This window comes from Channa argus, chromosome 7, assembly GCF_033026475.1.
Source record: "Channa argus isolate prfri chromosome 7, Channa argus male v1.0, whole genome shotgun sequence".
Taxonomy (NCBI): Eukaryota; Metazoa; Chordata; class Actinopteri; order Anabantiformes; family Channidae; genus Channa; species Channa argus.
The window spans coordinates 21,846,569-21,869,446 of NC_090203.1; the positions used below are offsets into that span (position 1 = coordinate 21,846,569).

At 42.8% G+C, this 22,878-nt stretch overlaps 1 protein-coding gene across 3 annotated transcripts in view; it reads left to right on the plus strand.

The window, feature by feature from the left end:
• Positions 1-22,878, plus strand: part of zfpm2a (zinc finger protein, FOG family member 2a) — a 115,154-nt gene that overhangs the window by 87,993 nt on the left and 4,283 nt on the right. For 2 of the 3 annotated variants that reach the window (XM_067510811.1, XM_067510810.1), the window contains exon 6: positions 22,120-22,326. In XM_067510811.1, the coding sequence (XP_067366912.1) occupies positions 22,120-22,326 (207 nt within the window). Of the gene's footprint in view, positions 1-21,563; positions 21,656-22,119; positions 22,327-22,878 lie in introns of those variants that run through there. The other variant, XM_067510812.1, reaches the window with a different exon arrangement.

Sequence of the window (22,878 nt, forward strand, 5' to 3'; positions counted from 1 at the left end):
TGACTGAACACTCCCTTTTCACCCAGACAGATTGTATGAAGGCGGTGGAATAATTTGTTATCGACTCACCGTGGCTCTGAAATTGAGATCAAAAATCTGCAAACTCCCCAAAGATTAACATCTGTATTTTACAAAAATGGCTAATGCCACCTGGTTGACAACTATCATAATAATCCCGGTAACTTCTAAAAGCATTTATTCATCAAAAAGCAGGTTCTCCTTTTGTGGGAAACCAAAAGATGGACTGAGACCTTGGCGTTGGTATGCCGCCTATCAGGCAGACACTGTGATTTTCACCGTGTCTGTAAATAAACAAATCAGAAAGTTTGTTTTTTCTCTCGAGTCAAAAGAAACCTTTTCTTTGTCTTTGTGCTCAGCTCCTTTTGCATTGACATGAGGCTAAAGCCCCGAAGACTACAACATTTAGGAAAGCTCCTAAATAGCGGCTCTGAAGCTAGGTTTGAGCTTTGTCATCACGCTTGAAGAATTTCCTTTTAATGTACTGTAATGTGAAATTCAGTGGGGACAAGTTTAATTGAGTTTTACACAAACCAGTTGGGAGTAGCGCTGGAAGGTAGGTGATGTTGAGGTTTTTAATCTCTGGCTCCGGAGAGGCTTGTTGACGGAGTGGTTCTTTCTCTTTGTGCAGAAAAAAGAGGAAGCCTAAGAAATGATACATCCATGGATAAAACCAATTGGCAACCCTCAAAGGGACGGGGGGTGATAAGGCAAATCCAGCACTTGTAGAGAAATAAAAGAATCCAACTGTTCATTAAAACGGGAAACAAAACAGGCGATTGAGAAGGCAGGCAGACTGCTCAGTGGAGGAGTGAGTGAAACAGACAAACAGAGCCAGAGATATCAGAGGAAAGGATTGGAAAATAATCAAGGATTTGTGAGGAGAATTAATAAGGAAGATAGGCACAAATAAGCATTTTTTTTCTTACTCTCTGCAAAATTAGGAGGGATGGACTACAATTATCAAACAGGGGAAATGGCATAAGCTACATAGACACCTAATTATAAAGGATAACCTAGATAGGAAGGTTGCTGTCTTTTTATTTTACACACTTTGACTGTGAGGCTAGGGTCTTTGTGCTCGGTAAACCAGATATTCATTTGGATACCGAATACTCAGAGAGTGTTTAATATAGTAGTATTCTCTCATTCTTTGCCGTCTACATTCTGTAACGAGTCTATAATCCACTGAGAAAAAAGGGACGATTTTAACTTCACATAAAAGCTTTTTTTTTTTTTTTTCAACCACTGGAACAGTATTTGAACACAGGGAGGGGCAAATGCTTTAGGGGCTCCAAGATAAAGCTAACAAATAATAATTTGAAAAGAATATATATGGTCACAATTATTAGTTGCTTTTATGATTCAGGTATGTAATGAGAGTGTGTCTAATAGACACCGAAGGACATTTTTCAACAGTATGGTTTCAATCAGCCAAAAGATGACTGTGGTTTGGCATTAAATTCTGATCCAAACTATTACTGACCCAAGATTTAACAATCAGTGTGCTTTTGGAAGCCTGTGGCTGCTTCATTTTACTCTTTTATCTCTTTGCAGACAACATGCTGGGTATCTCTTTGCGGGACAGCTGGGCGTTTGTGGGATGTTGCCGTTGGATTGTTTATTTCTGACAGTAATTCACCTCCTTGGGGTTAGTTGACTTCATCATCTGACCCAGCTCTAAGTAATAGGGTTTGGAGTCGGGCACTTGGTGATACAAACAATGGAAGACTGAAGAGGAGAGGTTGAAGGAAAGACGAGGTGGGAGGGGAGCCAGGGTGACGGCAACTGGCAGGGAAATTATCTTTCTTGTATGATCGGCCACAGAGACATTCCATTGGTGTTTTGTGAGAAAGAGAGCCATTCATCAACATATCAATAAAAATATGGAGCAGATTATTATTGTGTTTGCTTACCATGGGCCTCCATCGTAAATAATGGGGCTGCCGCTGCTGCCTGTATTAATTATAATTAGAATGCTGATAATGTGTGTGCTCTTTTATTACAGGAGCTGAATCAATTTTACAGTCTTATTCAGCCCCACAAGGTCACACAAAGTTGCCAGGGTGAGAGATGGCTCCTTGTAAAGGCTTTCTGCAATCAGGCCTGGGGGAGGGGGTGCAGGATGGAGAGACCCAAACTAGTCAGATAGATGTCTCAGCATCTTCACATACTGTAGCAGCTACCATGAACTTACACCAGTGTCGAAAACTCATGACTGGGAGGAAGCCAGTGGAGAAAATGAACTCTTTCAGCACATTCGTCAGTGTCAAATGAGTTTTCCTTTTAAACCTGCATTCATTTTGTTTTTGGCCACTGAGGAGCAGCAGAAATCCAAAACAAGCTGTAAAGTTTATGTACTCACTTATTTATTTAGCCTAAAGTGCAGTGGAGGAAGTCTGTCACATGTAAGTCCTGCATTCAAAAAGTCACTTAAGTAAATATCCAAGTTGATACAGGAGTCAGTGCAAATAAGCCTTGCAGTGCCCAAAGTAAAAGTACTCGTTATGCAGATTTTAGCTCAATTTCCATCAGTGACTATGATATTATCAGATTATAATAACTGATGTGTTTATTACTGTAATGTTGCAGCTGGTTGTGTTGATGTAGTTGATATCATTGCTGGGTGTCTTGTCTGAACATTACAAAACACTAGTAAATAAATGTAGTTGGGTAAAAGTTCAGTATTTGCTTCAGAAATGTAGTAATATCAAAGTGTGGAGCCCAAAAATGAAAACACTTATTTAAAGCATAAATACCACCAAACTGTACTCACTTAAGTAAATGTACTTAGTTTTTTCCATCACGGTTAAAAACAACATACTACTAGTGAAAATGAAATATTTGAGAAGATTAAACGTGTTTGGGCCTTGATGAAAATGTCCGATTTGTGAATTTGGGCTATGTACATAAATGAAACTTCATTTGATTTGAAAGCATCTGAGGGGAATTGCAAAACTGGGTGATGATTTTCTAGGTCTCATTACTATAAAAAACCTGTTTCACAATACACTTACCATTCATTACCATAACCAATATATAACAATGTTTCACTGGCGCAGCTTTTATTTCATTTTTGTATCCAAACTCTTCTGCTAAACATGAATTACCTTATATTATCACAATTTTAGCAATTTACTGTTATTTCTGCACATTGTTACTTTCATTAACCTCAGAAAAGCATTTCTGGCATGTGTTGTCAAAGTGTCCCCCATGCAAAACCACATGACAGATTACAAAGAGCTACTGGGAAATGCTTTTTCACTAGTACGGTTCTTGGTGGGTTCGGTTTGCATTTGTTGACAGTTCACAGGAGAGAGTGTGTTTTGTCCAAATGTTGAATCTCAACTTAGTCTAAATTCATAAGGCACCCCACTGACTTGTTCCTCTGTTTCCCCCCTTCCTCACAAGTTAGACTGTCAGATGGCCCAACAACAATGGATCTCACCAGCCTATCAGCCGGCTCCTACCTTTATAGCTCTCTGCGTGGCTTTAAAGACTGGATTTAGCATGGCTTGGCATGGTTCAAACCAATAAACCATGGCACCGATTTTTTCATTTTCTTTTTTTTTTTTTTTTTTAGAAAAATCTACATATCTGTTTGCCCCATTTTCACATTTGAAATGCATTTGTGTTCCAAGTTGCCAGATATTAAATTGGTCTTCCCCCTCTCTGAGTCCAAGACCACAGTGGTTTGTTTCTAACATGTCTTCTCAGTGAGTCACCTGTTAGAACAAATAAGCTCATAATCTTTACAATAAACATGATCATCCTAATTAATGTTATGCATACACAGGGATTTGTCCAATTAGAGACATATTTAAATCCATAGGATTGTTTCCGAAATAGCTACATAGATAAGTTCCTATGCAAACCATTGCATCTATTTCTATACATTAAAAAAGTGCATGTTGTGATAGCATTTTACATATTTCATTTGCTGCTGCGTCATTAATTGGGTGTGCATTTCCTTTCTAGGCTAAGTTGTTGTATTTTATTTTATTTTTCTTTCGCCTGTGAATTTTAAAATGACCCGGTGTTCTCTTGTGAATGTGTGCATCTGTCATGAAATTATACATTCCATCAGCCCTCATTGAACTGGGCATTGACTCTGTGCTGCAGACTCAGGCTCTGGCAGTGAATCTTGATTATGGATTCTGTGATATTGTAAATGACTTGAGATTCCTCTGAATGTTTTGGATTAATCGGTCTGTGCAGATGTGGTTCCCTCTTTTTTGGTAGGCGCCATCTTGAACAGTTGCTCATTTCCATTCCGCCACCACATTCTGCATACAAAGCAGATTTGCAGATAGGTAATCCTTGTTAGGTTTTTAGAAGACAGGTTATTAGAGGATTGAGGGCTGAATGTGTGTGTGTGTGTGTGTCTGTGTGTGTGTGTGTGTGTGTGTGTCTGCATGGAAGGAAATTATGTACATTTTTTAAGTTGGTGACAATGAGCTGTGTCTCAAGGCAGGAGACATAGTAACTGTCTCCTTTCACTTCTCACCTAACAACATCCTCCCCCCTTAAAAATGAGCACACGCCAGGTACCCCCCTCACACACATACACACACACGCACAGACCACCCCCACCTGCTCCCCCTTTTCCCTCTCCACCACTGCCACCCACAATTCTTTGAAATGCCTGAGGCTAAAAAGCTGGTTACTCTCCCCTGGCTTGCAGCTTACAGCTCCAGATTATTCCTGAATGCCAGAGCTGGTTTGCCCCCAACCTCCCGCAAACCACCACCACCATCACCCGACCCTGTCGTGAATCTGGCTCTACCTGTCACCTGTCAGATGCACCCCACCTTTAAGTGGCCAGTTATTTTCCATTGGTTATAGATGTCTTTCATATCATGGCTCATTAAAGCGCAGCGCAGTAGGCAGCATATTTACATAGGCTACTGGGGAGGTTTTAATTTGCGTCGGTACAGAGCATGACCGGAACTGAAGAGTGCAGCACCAAAATGACTTTTCATGACACCCCCCCCCCACCCTCTATTTCACCACCACCCTCCCCTTCCTCATCCATTCCCATATGAAAACATGTAGCTGGGCATAATTGCTTGAACAGGGCACAAAGACGGAGACAGAGCTATCTCCAAGGGGACTGTGGTTTCTCCCATGCGACACACCGGGAGGCCAATCAAAGCTGGCAATGAGCACACTGTGGTTGTGATCATTCTAGTGAATATATACCATTAGTCTTTTTAAAAAGTCCCAACTCTTTCAGCCACGGTGTAAATTTTACTCACTTTGTCTGGCTACTGTACTGATGACTCAGTCCAGAATCAGACTCTCCTGCCATCTGCAGCTCTTCTTTCATCCCTCTAATGGCTGTGTTTATGTTTATTTAGTTAATTAGAGGATATTTCCCACTTTCAAAATGATACTTTAATCGTTGCAGCTAAGCTTGATGTGACTTTTAAATGTATATAAAGCTGCAACATCATGTTTCAAATTACATTTTTTTCATTTATCTGACGTCAAATTCTGTCTTTTTTTCTATATCTATATTGTGTGATGTACTTGGAAATAAGGCTATACTGTACAATAAGTGCATGAAAGGGGGGGGGGGCAGGGGGAAGGCCCCACTTACAAATAATTTACATGACAAAATAGTCAAGCTGCCAACTTCTTCTGCAATTCTGTCTCGCACTCCATAAAGCAGTAAGGAATAACGTAATTTTGCTCAGACAAGATTTTTAACAGAGATTGCACCAAAACAGCAGACCTTTCCCAGTTCGCAGCAGACACTCTGGTATCATTTGGAGATACCACTATCAGTCTCCTGTTCAAGATTCTATTCAAAACGACAGGGAAGGAGAGAGGCTAATATTGTCATAACATCCTCTGTGTCACTCCCAAAATACATGGAGCACTGGGAGATTCAGCAGTTGCACAGTCCGCTCCTCAAACATTTGCTCTCCTCCCACATCTCTCTAAGGACCCAGCACTACAAACTGGCTCCTGCAGATGCACTCCAAGTAGCAGGCTGTTCATCATGCATTGTCATAGAACAGGCTCAGTCCCCTACCCTCCTTAAATCCCCCTGCCCGTGTACTCCCCCCCCCCCCCAAAACCTCCCCATCTCTTCCCCTTCTCCGCTGATGCTCCTGCTGGCCCTACATCCCATCGCAGTGCTCCGATATCAATCAGCAGCAATGAGGCTGGCTCGAGCTTCTTCATCATCCCAAACAACGCTGCGCTACCCCTGCCCAGGCACCACACCCCAGCAAAGATGGCCGGCACACCATGCGGGACGGATGGGGCGGAAAGGATGGACAGACAGACAGGCAGGCAGGCAGACAGACATGCGGCCATGTGATTTCAGTATAATTTTGGAAAGCATATTGTCTAATTTTGCCATCTGTCTGGGAGGGAGCGATGGCAGCGTGGAGCTCATTTGCCGTCTGCTTGCTTTATTGCGGCTATACAGAACAAGTTTTTGGAGCGGGCCCGGGTGTGCGGCCCACTGGAGCTGAGAGGCGTGTCGATGCAGCCGTCAGGTTCCCACCACTCCATCATGTACCGCTGTGTGTCTGACATCCAGTGACACAGGCAAAATACCTCAGAATAAAATCTCAGATGTTGCTTTTAGTAATAAAGTTCCATTTAAGAATAAAGTCTTTACTATCTGCTGTTTCCGAAGGCAACTTGGAATACTACAGTACTCTACCACAGTTTTGAGTTGTCTCTCATACCACCAGGCCATCATGAATTTGGTCCAGTTTGCGGCGAATGGCCATATAGACACATGCACACGCGCGCATCCCTGTCACACATTGTGGATCACGTCTGGTTCAGCTGCTCCTTGGCTCTGACATTAATACAGAGCAGATTGGTGGAGATCTGCAGCCCTTGTTGTTTGATCTTTCCTCCTCTTGCCACATTTCCTGGCACTGCCCCCCTGCCACACCGCGTGGCGCAGGCAGGACTGGCATGGCCTCAACATGCCTGCCAGGTTTGTTCTCTGTCTTCTTCCCCTTCCAACTTATTCCCTTATGCCCGCTCCATGGATTCAGTTCTGCAAATTACAAGAGCTCCCTTACCCCCAGCGACAGCCCAGATTCAAGAGACCTTCAATCTACCAGTTTGTATTCCTCTGAAAGGAGTGATGCTACCTCGGCCTGCAATGTGTTAACTCGGTTCGATTTTTTTTTTATGTCATAATTGCACTGCACTGTATTGCACTGAATTAGGTTATTGTCCTCATTTCTTTTCCAACTTGAGCTAAAAGATTTTCCTCTAAAAACCTCTTTTTAGTACAAATTACATGACCAAATATTAGATGTGCTAAGCAGTAAGGCCATGACTAAACATGAGATAGAGACCAAGCTTCACCTGAGAACAAAAGACAGCCCCTCGCCAACAGTAGCCACAGAGTCAACTTGAACAAATACTGTATTCTCTTATCAAGGAGCCATCCCATTCCATGTTCTGTTTACTCAGGACACTCATTTGCCCCATAATGCCTATAGTCTCAATAGAGAAATTGTTTAAATGTCACAATCCAATGTATGAATTAAAAGCAAATACATCTTAGCAGTAAAGGCACATCAGTACCTTCTGTATAATCGCAAGTATTTGTTCAAAGAATAATGTCCGCGAGTGCTATACAATAGTGTCCTTTCTTTGCCATTCCTCCCAGGGTTGTGATCGCGTTGGGCAGGGAAAAAAAAGCACAAGCTAATTTGGTAATAACACTGCCTCATGATGTCAGCACCCAATTTGCACGGTCTATCTGCCATTTTACAACAATCTGCTTTCCCTTTTATGAATCTGCATCAGATCTCAGCCTTATCTTCCCTCTTTTTTTTTTTTCTTTGTGCGTTAACCACTTCATTTGTAACTAATGGCAGACGCGCAATCGTTATCGTTCTAATTTATTCCAAGTTTAAGATGAAGGGGCGGATAAGGTGCGAGAGACAATAAGTTGAAAAAGCCAGTGTGATGCCTCAGTTAATGAGGCACGTCGTCTTTTTAGCGCCGCCGGGGTCAAAAGCAGAACACCCACTGACTGAGAGTGAAGGGAGGAAAACTGAGACGGCAATTCAGAGAAGAAAGAGCAGAGAGGCAGGGTAAACCGGGGTGTTACCCAGTGAAAATCAGCCTTTGAAGGAGACAGAAGATCATCAAAGCTTTGTAATAAAAGCTGAGTGAGTACCTGGAGATGAGGGCGAGCTACTGTACTGCACTGTAAGGCCCGCGAAGAAGACGCTTATTCTACATGGATATGGCTCATGTCTAAGCTCAGTGAGCTGACGGCTTGAAACTCGAGGCTTGAGATCCTTGAGTTACTTAAATTGGACTTATATCTTGGAGAATGGATGTGTTTTTGTTTGTCTTTTTTTATTTTTTTTTTATTTTGCCATAATATTTCTCATACTCAAACAGCATTACATCTTGGCCTATAGCACATACATTTCCATCATGGATGAGGAAATTCTCTTCGTGTCCATGATAAATGCGATGATATGACAAACATAAACCGATGCTCCGAGTTGGGAATTTGTCAGGGTTAAAGCTGACTTTTACAAATCACCATTACAATACATGTTTGTCTTTGAAAGAATGTCATTTAAATGAAAGCCGTCCATACATATAACTAATGACCAGGCCGTTGTCTGACCACTTTTGCCTCTCATTGCACCAAAAAGTGAAAAGCTGCTCTCAGGAGAGAATATAGTGGCTCTCATGTGAAACACACAGGATCAGTCTGTCTCTCAGGCCTCCTGGCCAACATATGGAGCCCTCCAAGTTAGTGTTCAACTTTCCAACGGCTGTTGTGAAAAGTGCTGTGCAAACTGCAGCCCTCAGAGAGCTAATTAGAAACCCTTGTGCATAAACCTTGCTTGAAAGTTGCTGTGGGCTGCAACAGTCCCAACCAAAGCAGGATCTGTGCTTGCCTGGTAGACAATAAACAACATTTGCATATCATGTCAACGCTTGGCATCCTTCAATGATGGCCTAGCCACTCTTGTGGCAGCCTTTTGAAACACACTGATCAGAAAAAATAAGTTTGGGCAAAAACGTATGATCGTTTACATCTTTTAAATGAGTGGAATGCAGGAGAGCGGTTTGCGTTTATTTGAGAATTTTTCTAACCTCGCTAATTAGCATTCTCACCCTCCAGTGGTTTAAACTTGTGATTTGTAACAGATAAAAAGCCCCACATAAGGGATCCCTATAACACATATTTAGCTGTGGAGTAATTAAGCTGCATTAGATTCTTCATTCATACCTGCCAGAGTGTAATACTGCACTGTTACACTGTGACGCTTTCAATTAATGAAAACGTCTAAACCGGCACACATCTGGGATCACTATGCCGGGTCTAGCTCGACTGTATTTGTCATGCGCTGTAAGCCAACACAATTACACAGACCCAACATAGTAATTGCTATGTAGCAGCTCTTACAATGGTAGAAATGGAATTACCTTGACAGAAAACACAAGTGGGTAGTGGGAAATGGAGGAAGAGGAGGAAAAGAAATGGAGGGGGGTGGGGGGGGGGGAGCACAACCTTTTACCGAACTGTAAATCATGCTTCACTTTTAAGAGGTAGGAAAATAAATAATGTCTGAAAGTGCAATGATTTCAGTGATTTAGGGGAGCTTTTGAGAAGCGTATTACTAGAGGTGACAGCTGGTGGCAGATAGGCAGGTTGTGTTAAGAGGAAAGGATAAGAGGCTATGACATTATGTCTGCAGGGTTAAGGTGTCAGAGTCAAAATGTGAACCACTATTACTGGATCAATACTTCTCAGTTTTGCACTTATCTCTAGCCCGATGGTTAGCAGCAGCATCTCTGGATATACACAGCGACTAAATGCCACTACTGAGAGGGAGAATGCAAACCTTCATCGTTTTCTACAGCGGCTGAGGAGCATTGTAACAGGCAATGTTGAACACTGAGAATCTTTGCAGAAAAGAACCGTGGGTTCCTGGGCTCAGTGAAGGATGGGAGGCTTTCTAATTCTGTTTCTTTACATGATGACTTGTGGAATAGTGTTTTATTAGAGGCCTTTTAATTTTGGATAGGTGTCAAAAATGCAGCTTTTGTTTTATTACCATCCATTAAGGTTTTTAAAGTCAGCAGCTGAAATGTGCCCGAAGTCCATCTTTTTATGCTTTAGCTGTAGAAACAAAAAAAAATTACGCTCATGTCATGTCTGCTCCTGCACAGGAAACTAGAAACACTGTCACAGTGAGAAACAAGAAAGTGTGTACTTTCAAGTCTTTCATTAAACTTCTGAAGCCTCTGAGTTAATCCTTGCTGTACATAGAACAAAACCTCAGCATTCAACAATTTAAAAAAGCAGAAAGAGAGAGAGAGAGGGGAAGAGAAACAGAAAAAAACGAGAGAGAGAGAGAGAGAGAGAGAGAGATGGAGGGGAACTGGCCCGATCACTACATATTCATATTCCTATGCAGGCGTTATCACTTAAAAGGCTTTCTAATTACAACAACAAGACAAAAACTCCTTGGATTCCTTCCAGACCCGCTAAATGATAAAATAAGCTTGCACTCTCTCTCCTTCTTAATCTCTGCAAAGCACCTTGGAGCCTCATCTCCCAAATACAGGCGAATGAATGTGAAAATGCCATTTAGAGATGCAGGTGTGACATTTGATAAGAAACTTCTGGATTAAATATGTTCTGCTAATGAGGAACCCAGCTACCCCATCAGGGCAAACTATTGGTGGGATTGTGTGCACGCTGATAACATTCCACACGCAAACATCCAAATTCATTATTAATAAACAGCCGCAGTCTCTCTATCACACAGAAAGTCTGGATCCTTCAGTGGAGAGACAGGGATGTTGAGTCTCATTAGGAGAGGCTAAGGAAAAGAAGGGGGAGGTACAGGCAGTGTATGTGGCAGGGTAGGGGTATCAACTGTTTTCATATTTAGCTGTTTGGGGTTTTTTGGTGGGGGCGGAGGGGGGGGTGGGGGGTGATTTCAAAGGGTATGTTAATGGTGCATTGACTGTTGGAACAAAAGGGTTGAAAGTTCCAGGGGATCTGGCAGTGAATGTAATTCTCTGGTTATAGCTAATACGGAAAAGAGGGGATAGCAGGCTAAGCCATTGGTGCAGTAGACTGGGAAGTCCCTGGCCCCGGCATGACATTTATAACGATTTGGAGAAGATTAAAGCCGTATTACTGCTGTAGTCCATAATGCGGCTCTGTAATGAGGTGTGAGTGCACTACCGTCCTGTGGAAGTTAGGCCCAGTTTCAGACCTTAATAAGGAAAGACACAGAAACACGATGAGACGGGGATACTTGACTGTATTGTGGTCATGTCCAGTGAAAAGACGCTGAGGCTGGGAGTTAGAAAGGACTCCAGAGAGGAGGCCTGCCAGCATGAGCTAAGGCTGCCACTGCTGAAGACTTGTCAGTCTAAAACCAGCTTAGTTCAGCCAGCCAGCAAAGTGTCTAAGACTGACAGGCAGCACTTTGTTATTCGGACCAGTAACTGGAGGTCCGTGTCTGCCTATAAATATTTTATATTCAAATAGAAATTAGAAATGGAATGTGTTATTTCAGTCACAGAATATGGCAGTTCACTTTTCTGAAGGCGCATATAAACTCAACAACAACGCAAAAAAAAAAAAAAAAGAGCTGTAGGAATTCTGCCAGCACTCTGTTTTGACAATTATTATTTTGGCCTGGTGGCTTTTTCTTTTTTTTTTTTTATCTTTTTTTTTTTTTTTACAGTACATAGTAAAAAAGGACAGTGATGCAAGCTCCAAAGCTGGCCGCAGAAAAATGAATATTCTAAAAAGGTGTTAAAAATGCATGCGTTATCTGCAAAAATAAAAACACAGGTAATTCTGCGTTAGCGTGTGCAAATGAAGGTTGCAGGTGTCGTCCGTCCATTTAAACGCTCTTTATGATGTTAATTAGTTGTTAGCGCAATTTCCCAGCCTCCGCCATCAACCGTGAGAAGTTCACAGACCTGCTGTTAACTGAGAGTCAGTGCCATGGCACCGTTTCAAGAGCTCCCAAACAGGACGGCCAGTGATAACGAACAGGTGATGGGGCCTGATGCCTATGGCAGCAGGATATTGCAAAGACAATTGAATTCATAGGGAGAAATGAATCTTCTGTACAGCATATCAAATTGTTAAACAACACCCATTGCATGCAATTTGCTTATGCAGGGGGATGATAAAGTGGGCTTATTTAAAAGATAAACAAAGGGGGGATCTAGTGCTGTAAATTGTGCATGTGTGTTTATTCCCTATGAGTAATGCCAGAGGTGTATAGTCCCAAACACAGGCAGCCATACTTTATGGCTCCTCGGTTTGTGTGATAGCAGTATTTATGATATTTGAATTTATGTGGTACTGGATATACACTGTCTGTGTGCTGCTGGTGGTCTGTTTTTAAATGTACTAAAGTAGATTTGGTGTTTGCGTTGTGTTTGAATCAATGCCTTTGAATGATGTCATTTTAAACGAGAGGTCAGATTCATTATGCCTTCCGTGCTTCTCACAGGAATCCCAGCCTCCCAAGGTTAAATTCAGCATTCCAAGTTTTTCTGGAGGAATGAAAGCCGTTCGAATAGAGCGGCGTTTCATCTCTTCAGCCCCTGCTACAGCTAATCTTAACCCCTCGCAATAACATTTCCACTCTGCTTCCTCCGACTCCAGACATATTTGCTCTCCTTTGCTGCTTGTGTCCTGTTAAGATTTAAACAGCAAACATAAAATGCAGAAGATAACCTGTGGGGATAAAAAAAGAAAAAAAAAAAAGCTTTGGAGAGACTTGACTCCGAACATTATTTTAAAGACCAGATCTGAGAGCTCCGGCGCAGCGGTCGGGACCGATTATCTGCTGTGATCCCTCTCCGATGCACCCAAGTCATTCATCTGCCGATCCTCCACCCACCCCTGCACACACACGCGGCCCTATGCAAAAGGCAGACCCCTAATCATGTCGACACTGCGTGTCAGTGCGGTGGATGAGCAAGGCCTAGAGATGAGAAAGGCTCTGTAAACATGAGCAGGCAGCAGGGAGCTTCTCCCCCCCCACCCCCACCCCCACCCCCACGCTGCTTAGAATAAGCAAATGGCAAGATTTAGGGATTTTGCTGGGGCCCAACTTCGTAGCATCAGCTCAGGGTCCTTTTCAGCATTTTCCAGGATGCTGCCTATGGGATATTGTTCTTAGCTTATGAAGTGTCGCCCGTTGTAAGATGTGTGTCTTTTTGTCAATAGTATTACAATTTTTGGAGCTAAGTCTTCTTTTCCCCCTGTCTGTACACTCCCTTGGATTTAACTCTTTGATATCTGCTGTGGCCCACATATTGTCTACATAATCTGTCGGTGACCTTTGCTGTTGACCTCTAACATTCAGATAAAGCAGCAGAATCTTTACGAGAAGCTCTTTATTATACAGCTGCAGCCATTTTTTATTTGACCTCTATATTTATAGAAGTCAACTTTTTTCCAGCGCTGTCGATTATGAACTATCATGACAGACTAGTAAATCTAGTGTGCATCAACTGTGTGCATTCCATAAACAGGCTAATACAATTGGCTGTATCAAATGGGATGTATATTAACAACAGTCAACTGTGCTCTCTCCCCCTGTCAGGATTCTATTATGGAGCCTGCTCCCGCCCCTTGTTTTGATACAGCGGTAATTTAAAGGCCGATCTTAATTGACTTATTTTTTTCCGCATGTCTGTTGGAGCTTGTGCATGCACTGCAATAAGAGACTTGTTTCTTTATTGGGCCACACACAATGTACTGAGTTCAATTTTACCATTCATAATGAATGCAGCCTCGCCATTCAAATGCAGCCATAAGCACACAGCAGATAAGAATTTAATTAAATGTAGATTAAAACCAAACAGGAAAACACACTGGCTGATAATTTTTTATCACGTCCCCTGGTCATATTTTTTTTCCCCCTCATACTTTCGACTTGTTCTTCCTTGGGCTACATCTTTTCAGCTTGCCAAAAGTGGCGAAACACCTCACACATCTCACCGTGGCGCCGTGAGATTGTGTAAAATGCGAGGGGCGGTCACACGATTAATCAGAATTCTCGAGTCTGGGGAGGACGGAGGCTGGCAGAGGATTGAGGGAGGGGTTGGAGGGATAGGCAGTTGGGGGGTGGGGGGGTCTACAGGGGTGCAAGGAATGAATTAGTTGCTTCATCCCAAATTTGCATCGTATTCCAAAAGGACAATCCCAGCACTGTAGGCAAGGGGAAACATATCTCGCTCTCTGCAGGAACAATTAAATATTTTCCACAATGCTGAATAAATGTCACCTTCAGTATCAAATTGTCCATACTTGCTAAACATGATGTTACAGTGAGTGCCTGGAAAGCATGCCTGAGCAGAGAGAAACCAGTATTTTAGATGTGGACCACAGCCTCAGCTAACACACTGTAACACACATTCAGGAGCTGTTAACCTCAGGCACTAATAGTGTGTTGAACTCCACTGGGGATAGCAGTGAGCTGGAGACAACTGCAGCCTTGTCAGGGATTTCCCACTATTGAAACATTACACCCGGGTGCTCAGTTCCATATTAAACACAGTTTTTTTTTTTTTTTTTTGTACACTGCTAGAATTTCCCTCTGTGGTGTAGTTTAATTATCATGAAAAGTGACAGAAAGGCCTCCTCAAATATCAGACTGTAGAAGTGCAATGCTCAAGCATTTTCAGGGTCTTTTTGTTGTTGTTTTTTCTAGAATACATTTCCCACCATCTGGTGTACATATCATGTAGCATATTTCGCCTGCATCCAGCTTTTCTACCACTTTCAGACAGCTGTTGGCTTAGACAGTTACCTTGATGACTTTAAAAAAAAAAAAAAACAGTTCTTTAAATGACAGTATTTTTTTAAATTAGAGGTGATGGACTCGTCTTCTGCATGCATACACGCACACACTCAGTGATGTGCTCAACCTGGAAGATTTCCATATTGCAGGGCTGTGAGTTAGAATAAGCAACGGTTTTGTACAAATGCTGCTGTTGCATTAGCAGAAATGTTAAGACCAGGGTCACCGAAACACAGAGGTGGATTCAGTGCCATCCCTGCCACCTCCACGGCGACTGACACTGCCGTGCCGCCGCCTGCGCCTGTGCCCGCCTGCCCACCGTGCTGATGCTGCATCTCAGTTCCACTCTATTACCCTCACACAGGCGATTGGCCTTTTCTGTGGGGAAAAGAGCAATTTCCTGTCGCAGTCTGTTTGATCAAGTGCTAAACCCTTGTGATCAATAGAGAGACAGATGTCGGCTCCAGATGGCCGCGTGGTGATACCTGGGGCAGCGCGGGGGCTTGCCAGGACGACAGAATGGCAATGAGCAAGGGCAGCGGCTGTGCTCCCGATGCACCAGCCACGGAGACACGATGTGACAAACGCAATTAGGCCTTTTAGCTGCAGATTATTTATTTCTCTTGCAAACCGACAGAAAATTTAATTAGCACATACTTTAAGCAATATGTAGAATTATAGGGGTCCAGAGACAGAGGGCATGCTGGGATGTTGCACCACTGACTGCACCTGTGTGTGTGTCAGAGTGATGTGCATTCTTTCCGTTTATTGCTGTGCTGTGAATGAGCAAATTAGCACGCTCACAAATAAGGCACAGGCACTCATATGAGAAAAAATGTATGTTTTGAGGCACAAAACGTGAAGAAAAACCCATAACTTCCTAAATTCCGTTCCTCCTGACCAGATCAGTAATGTTGAATTCCAAAATGGATGACAGGTGCATCTCTTTGGCTCTCTGTCCTTCTGGAGAGGAAAAAAATAACTGCCAGCACCAGAAGGCCAAAATAGATTTTTCCAAAGAGGAGAGACAGAGAAGGAGAGAGGCTCCCATTTTTTAAACGGCAAGCATTTGCATTAGGGCTGGCATCCACCATACACCCCCACATACGCACACACAGACGCGCACACAAACACCCACACACTTAAACACACATGCAGACTGGCCAGCCAGCCCATGTGGCGTAGGGCTGGAGCCATGTTGGAGGAATCACTGAGGCGCGTGGCAATGGCACGCTGCTCTCACAGGAAAACTGAGCTCGCCGCCGTTGGCCCACCGCCGTTCACCTGCTCCTGCCGAGGCATGATGGGTAGGGGGACATGTGCCATGGGGGCCACAGCTGGAGTAGAGGGAGGGGTTGGGGTCTGCTGCGGTGCTCACACAGCGACGTCCTGTCACAAGGGGTCTTCTGGTCCCATTAGCAGGGCTTGGTCAGGACGGGCCCCCAACCAGCCTGCCGCCACAGCAGGGGCCGCAGTAAACACATGTCGACTGGCCACAACCAGGACACAGGCAGCACTTCCCCGCAGAGAAGGAGAGCTAATAGAGTGCTCATTGGGACAAACCTGTCCAAATGAAGAATAAAGCAGAGTGGAGCGAAGAGGAGAAGAGCCAGTCAGAGCTTTAATAGTCTACTCCACTTTACTGTGGACAGGGAGGAGCTGACTGTGTGTGGCAGCTAATGAGGGAGAGCAGCTTTGTACTGTAGGAATCTCTGGCTGGTATTGTCTCAGACTGACAGCACAGTCCTCATACGTGTTACCTGCATCATAGAAAATGTCAAATGTTCTTCATTTACTGTATAAGGCAGTGCATTTAATTTGTTTGGGCAAAATGAAAATGTCAAAATCAAAATGTGAACTGATTTTTGTTTAGAAATCATAATAAAACAGGTGGTGTTTAGAGTTAATTATTCCTCCTCAAATTTAACACATTTTGTTTGAAAATAAATACATGTGAATTTGAAATCTAAATAATCAAGTTCTGCCATTGTGCTCTAACAAAGCAAAAATAGATGCTAATTCACATTTCTATTTTCTTTTTTTTTCTGGCTGGAAATTATTACAACGCTATTACCAGGCAAACATCCCCTCATATTGAAAAAGCAAAACAAATCTCCAGAGATGGCCCACAAAAAAAAAAAAGTCTTTTAATTTCCAACATTTAATTTTCACTCAGTAAAACATCTGCTGAATCACATCATTGCAACATTTTTTTTTCTTTTTTTGTCTTCAAACAGTTCAGAAATGTGTGTTGAATGTCATTGTTCGGTGTGCTGTGCTGCTTTTATGTCTTTGTTGCCTGTGAATGTATACTGTAGAGCGAGCGCCGTGTATGAGGCTCCCCTGGGAGGACTTTTTAATTTGTGGATTCTGACCTGCATGCCATTCGCTCAAGGCCATCCATGAGCTCTCGGAACTGGCTATATCTGCAAAAACACTTGATGCTAAAATTAGTCTGGACACTGTAGTGCAAAAGGAGGGGAATCTGGGGCGTTTGGGGTGTCAGGAGAGACAAGACAAGTCAGGGCTCTGTAAACACATATTTACTGAATACTATTTATTTCTCTGGAAATGTGGAATGCTGCTTTGCCGGCTACAATGCAAAATTTTTAGATTTTCTTTTTAAAGGTGCTAAAAAGTAACAAAAGCATTCAAGCAGGCTTGATGTCTGTCACTACAGTCATGCAGCATTAACAAAAAAATCATAAAACATCTTAGTTCTACGAATTTTAGTGTAGGCAACATAATTTCCAGGTAAATTTGCAGTCTAAATAAGATCAGGAGGAAAAGCCTTTTGATCTAAATACATATCTCATGAGAGGAAGATCTTTAGCACCTACCTGCAAGGATGTATAGGCAGACTGGCGTCTGTGCTGCTCTGCCATGTCTGATATGTCTCCGCATCATCACAGCAAACATCCACCAGCTGCGGCTTGAGAATGAGAAGAGTGCCTCCTAGTGGGCAAGTGGAAATATGAGCAGGAGGAGGATGAGGGTGGAGGAGAGATAGAGAGGGAGAGAGTCAATCTGTGTCACTGCCTTAGTGAAATAATAGTAGAGTCAGCTAATTCTAGTTTAGTGTACCATCAATAATAGTGAGCTTGTTTGACCCTGTGAATGATGTTCCCGCTTGGGTTCCAACTCAGCGTTTTCCTTTCTGCTGCATGCTTGCTGCTCCGGGCTTAGGATTGTGATGGCAGGTTTGACAGCCATGAGTCATCCTAATGTGTTCAACTCTGATGATCCAGAAACAGTCCAAATATTTACCGATATTCATGAGGAGGATTTGTTTAGTGTTTGTCGCAGCACCGTCTACTGTCAGGTGCAGATACAGATATTATTCATCCATGATTGATGATTAATAATTTCACAGAATGCACTCGAGTTGACGAGGGAGTTGTTTTGTTTTTTGTTTTTTCTGTGCGTACCGATGCTGTTTGGTCCTCCTATGGCTGAGCTTCGTTATAAGAATCGGTGGTTAACAACGGCTGCTTGATATTCGTAGGTGCGAGGGACTTGTTCACGTTTGACCAGAAGGAGTTGGAGCTGATTTGGAGACAAGAAGAGTAGAGGTCTTTAATTACATCCCTCTCTGTGGCTTCAGGCACCACTGGCCTTACTTCACAATTAAGACCAGCAGTGAGAGCACAGCCAGCAGGCAGAGATGACAACTTTAAAGAGCTACAAAAAAAAAAAAGGCTCCACATCAACATCAGGGTTGACAAAGGGAAAAAACTGGGCACTAAATCTGGTACCACATAGTATTAAATACTATGTTTCGCCGTTAAATAACATATCTCATAGCTCTTATTTTTCACCAGGATGCATTACAATATACAACTCTATGATGCATTTAGATGATACCAACTGACCAGTGTTAGTTTTCCCAGAAGCCTCATTTCACCCCTAACATAATACGTGACTGTGGTGCATTGGGACTGTACTCCAGTGCTGTAATGGCCTCTGCAACGGTAATGTGTTTGGACAGATGGGAGAGGCAAGTGCTGATGTGCTTAACTACGCATTTTACAGCTAAACTATTAAAGAGTTGTGCTGTTTACACACCAACATTTGAATACCTGTCTTCAGGCCAGTTTAATTATCCGGGCCCTTCTGTTATTTCGGCTGCTTTGTTGTCTCTCAGCTTTTGCACGAGGCATGAGAGATTTGTTTGCAGCTTCATTAAGATATGGTGGTGGTGGTAGCGGTTTGCGGGGAGCTAAATAAATAAATAAATAAACAAATAAATTCCTGCTCAAGTATCTCATACTCTATTCTCCCAGCCACCCCAATACATACACAGATACTGTACACACCAGTTTTCTTATAAAGTCATTTAAAGTGAGGAAATTAAAAAATGCCTTGTGATGCGTGCACTTTGAAATCTCTCGGGGCTTTAGGCAAAGGGGAGGGGACACACGCCCCTGAGTCCCTGCGATTCATCCTGAGACGTTTGATTAGTTTATAAGTACTTATAGGGAGGGAAAGGGTTTGCATTATAATTTTGTTTCATGAATTCCTTCATATGTTCATCTTCAACTGCATGTTCAAATGAACCATTAATCAAAGAGAAGAGAGGGGCATTTAGCCAGCAGAGCCATAGTCTCAGGGCCTCACTGAGCTGGTGGATATGGTATTGAGAGACTGTAGGAAGCAGTGGTTTTTAATTATCTGGACTACGTACAGGATGCCGTTTTTGATTGTTTTAATGAGGCAGCTGGCCTATTGTCTCCCCTTAATTCCTCCATTGTTTTAAGAATATGTCATAGTTCTTTATTCTTTTATCAGGTGCTCTGCAGGAGGATTTAGACAATAGCCTTCATTCTAACTGCATTGGCCACTGCACAAAGGCAGCTCACTGCAGACAGTTAGCAGGCAAACAAGTGCAAATCACAAGGTGCACTTTTCCCAGCCTTTCCCCCAGTTTCATGACTTACTCTTTTGGTCTTTCGCTCTAACTCTTGACCCCCCCCCCCCCACTCCCACCCACCCCCCCACTCCCACCCACCCCATCATGTATGTGTATTTGCTTGTATGAAAATGCACTGTACATTTATGCATTTGTGTATTGTTTGGTCCTTCAACGAACAAAAGTCAAATCTACTCCAGATGCATAATGCATTGAATTCCAGCGAAATCTGGCACAGGCTATAAGAAACAACTGTGATTTCTAATTCTGATGACAACAAAAGTGAAGTCTAAACCATAATCCTTCAGCCAGAGCACATGTATCTTACTACCTTGTCTTGGTTGAGTGACTGTAACAAGCAGAGTGCTGCCTCAGTGTTTTGTGCAGCTCAGTAAAACTGGGACATGCAGTCCTAAAACTCACTTCCAGCATTCTCACACACAACAGATGGATCTGTAGCATTCTTGGCTGAAGGAATGCAATCTGAGCGCATATTCTCCTGTCAAAATGCAGTAAAACATTTTCATCAAACTCACATAATCTGCTTCATTTCAGCTGAGGAGAGCATACAGCATCTTTGATCTTGACTGATCTAAAACAAAAAAAAAAAAACACTGATTTATATCGGAGCGTCAGGTTTTATTTCATAATTCTCTTTGTTAAAAGGAGTGCTTCTGAACTAACACATCCACACACAGTAGAGAAACTTTTGTGGCTATGACCGCGATATATTCCCCGCCATTGTCGGTGGCAGTTTGTATCTACCTTGATGGTAACTTGGGCAGACAGTGGAGAGGAGTTTTGTTATTTTAATTAGGAGATAAAAATTCAAAGGGCCTCTCCAGGCAGTGTGTGGTATGACAGAATCAAAACGATGAAGTGGAGCGGCCTGAAGTGTGTGTCTCGTCACAGCAGATTGGCCGACAGATAGGCAATGCTCTTTAAAGTGCCGCTGACATGCACACATACAGTAGGCACACACACACACACACACACACACATAAGTGTATAGTGAGCAAGCCTGCACACAAATGGGACTTTGAAAGATAGCATATTTTAATACCATTTTACTCGTTTGACACATTTGTGCTGGTCTAATTTTCAGTGCTTCACCAGCAGATAGAGAGGACTAGAAAGGTTTTAATCAAAACACCAATGTGAAATCCAAAATATTTAATTTTGATTTGAAATAATGGGACAATAATTTATACCCATTACATGCCATTGTAGCGTAAGAACGTGGTGGCAGTGTTTCTGTGCCATTTTTTTAATATATGCAGATATTGTTTTCTTTCAAAGCTACACTTGAGCACCTTTAACGGATCTGTGGGGCAGTTTTTGAACCTGGTGATTCATAGGTTTTGTGAAAACATGAGTAATCAGTGTTCCACATGTGTGGAGGTTTCTAGCTGAGTCTTCACACCTCCCCTCAGGACTCTCTTTATTCCACATCAGCCAGGGCTCAAATCACATGTCCCCTCTCAGCCTGACGCTCTGTCGGTATGTTTGCACATCTTTGAAAGCTAACAGCGTGCTTTAATTAATTGTCCAGCTTTCCTCAGAAACAATGTCCTAATTCTGCCATTTAGCAGGAGCGTATCATAGTTTGTTGTTATCTCCTCAGCCAGATTTCTGTAAATAGTCATATTAAAAACTCTAATCTCTTCAATGGAAAATGAAGTGCAGCTGAAAAGCCTGTCATGTGCTGAGATAAATATTATCTAAGCTAAAACCTTCACTCTCTCCCTCTACCCCCTTCCTTCTTCCTGCCCCCTTCTCCTTTTTGACTTAATGAATATGTTCAGAAGATTTCAGACGAATCCTTAATCCCAAAACACAACAATCTAATATTGTGGAGGACCTGTCTCAGTGTTCCAGCTGACAACAGCACTGTAGACTACAGTTTACTCCAGCTAAGGTTTGCCTTTAAATGGTTTGTTAAACCAAAATTAAGTATCATTCCATTTTTCACATACTGTGCCACTAGCTGTTTCAGAACGTTGTTGTATGGTCATGTTTTAATGCTATGAGGGACCACAAAGCAATTTCATTTACCTTCATTATTTAATAGTGGGCTCAGAAATCCAAGTATATGATATGGGTTATTTTTATTTAAAAAAAAACAATAAGGATACTTTCTGGGAAGATGTTGAAGAAAATTATTTCTCACTTTGTCCTGTTACATTTACAAACTCTTATGCAACACAGCAAGAAGATACTCTTTGAGATGTGCACACCATCCAAGGAAAATACAAATATAATTTCCTCCACTGCATAATGCTGTGACACTGAAGATTAGAATTACTGATGTGAACATGCAGTGAGACTTTCACCTCTCTTGCAGCAATCTTTAAATGTCTCTTGTATCTCTGTTTTGTCCAGGTGGCCAACTATGGTGCACCACCACAAAGAACATGATGGAGGGCGAGGAGCTGGTGGCATTTGCGGTGGACTTTGACTCTCGTCTGCAGGCGGTGAACCACATGTCTCTGAGCGAGGGCATGTACCCAGCCAGACTGCTGGACAGCATCCAGCTCTTGCCGCAACAGGCCGCAATGGCTTCCATTCTTCCCACTGCCATCGTCAACAGTGAGTGTCCGCACAGCAACACAAGCACACGTACATGACCTGGAACAAGATGCTCTTTTGTTTAGACATGCACAATCACACACAGACACACACACGCTCTTGTTGTATCTTCCATCCTGTCTCTGTCTCTCTCTAACACACACACACACACACACACACACACACACTCGACAGTCCACAGCCTGCGCTCAGTCACCTGCTTAACAAGGAACGTCGTCTCCGTCGGGCGTAGATTAACCCTGATGAGCCTCTGTACTTGAGATAAGAGCCATCGACCTTCAAGTTTTGGGTTCACATAAACACACTGAGGCTCAAACTAACGTGTTAATTGCAAAATACATGCCTCATGCAAACACTGTTTTTGTTTACTTAGCAAGGGCTATCTGGGTTCAGCTCGACAGGGAAGCTTCTGTAAGCAGATGGTCCAGTGTTCTTGTTTGCCCTTGAGAAAGGGCACCAACCCAGTGGTAGCAACACAGCGATATGCAGCAGCTGAGGATTTGGTAGAAAAGCCTTTTAACACAGGCTTTGAGAGTCAGAACTGTAAAAGTA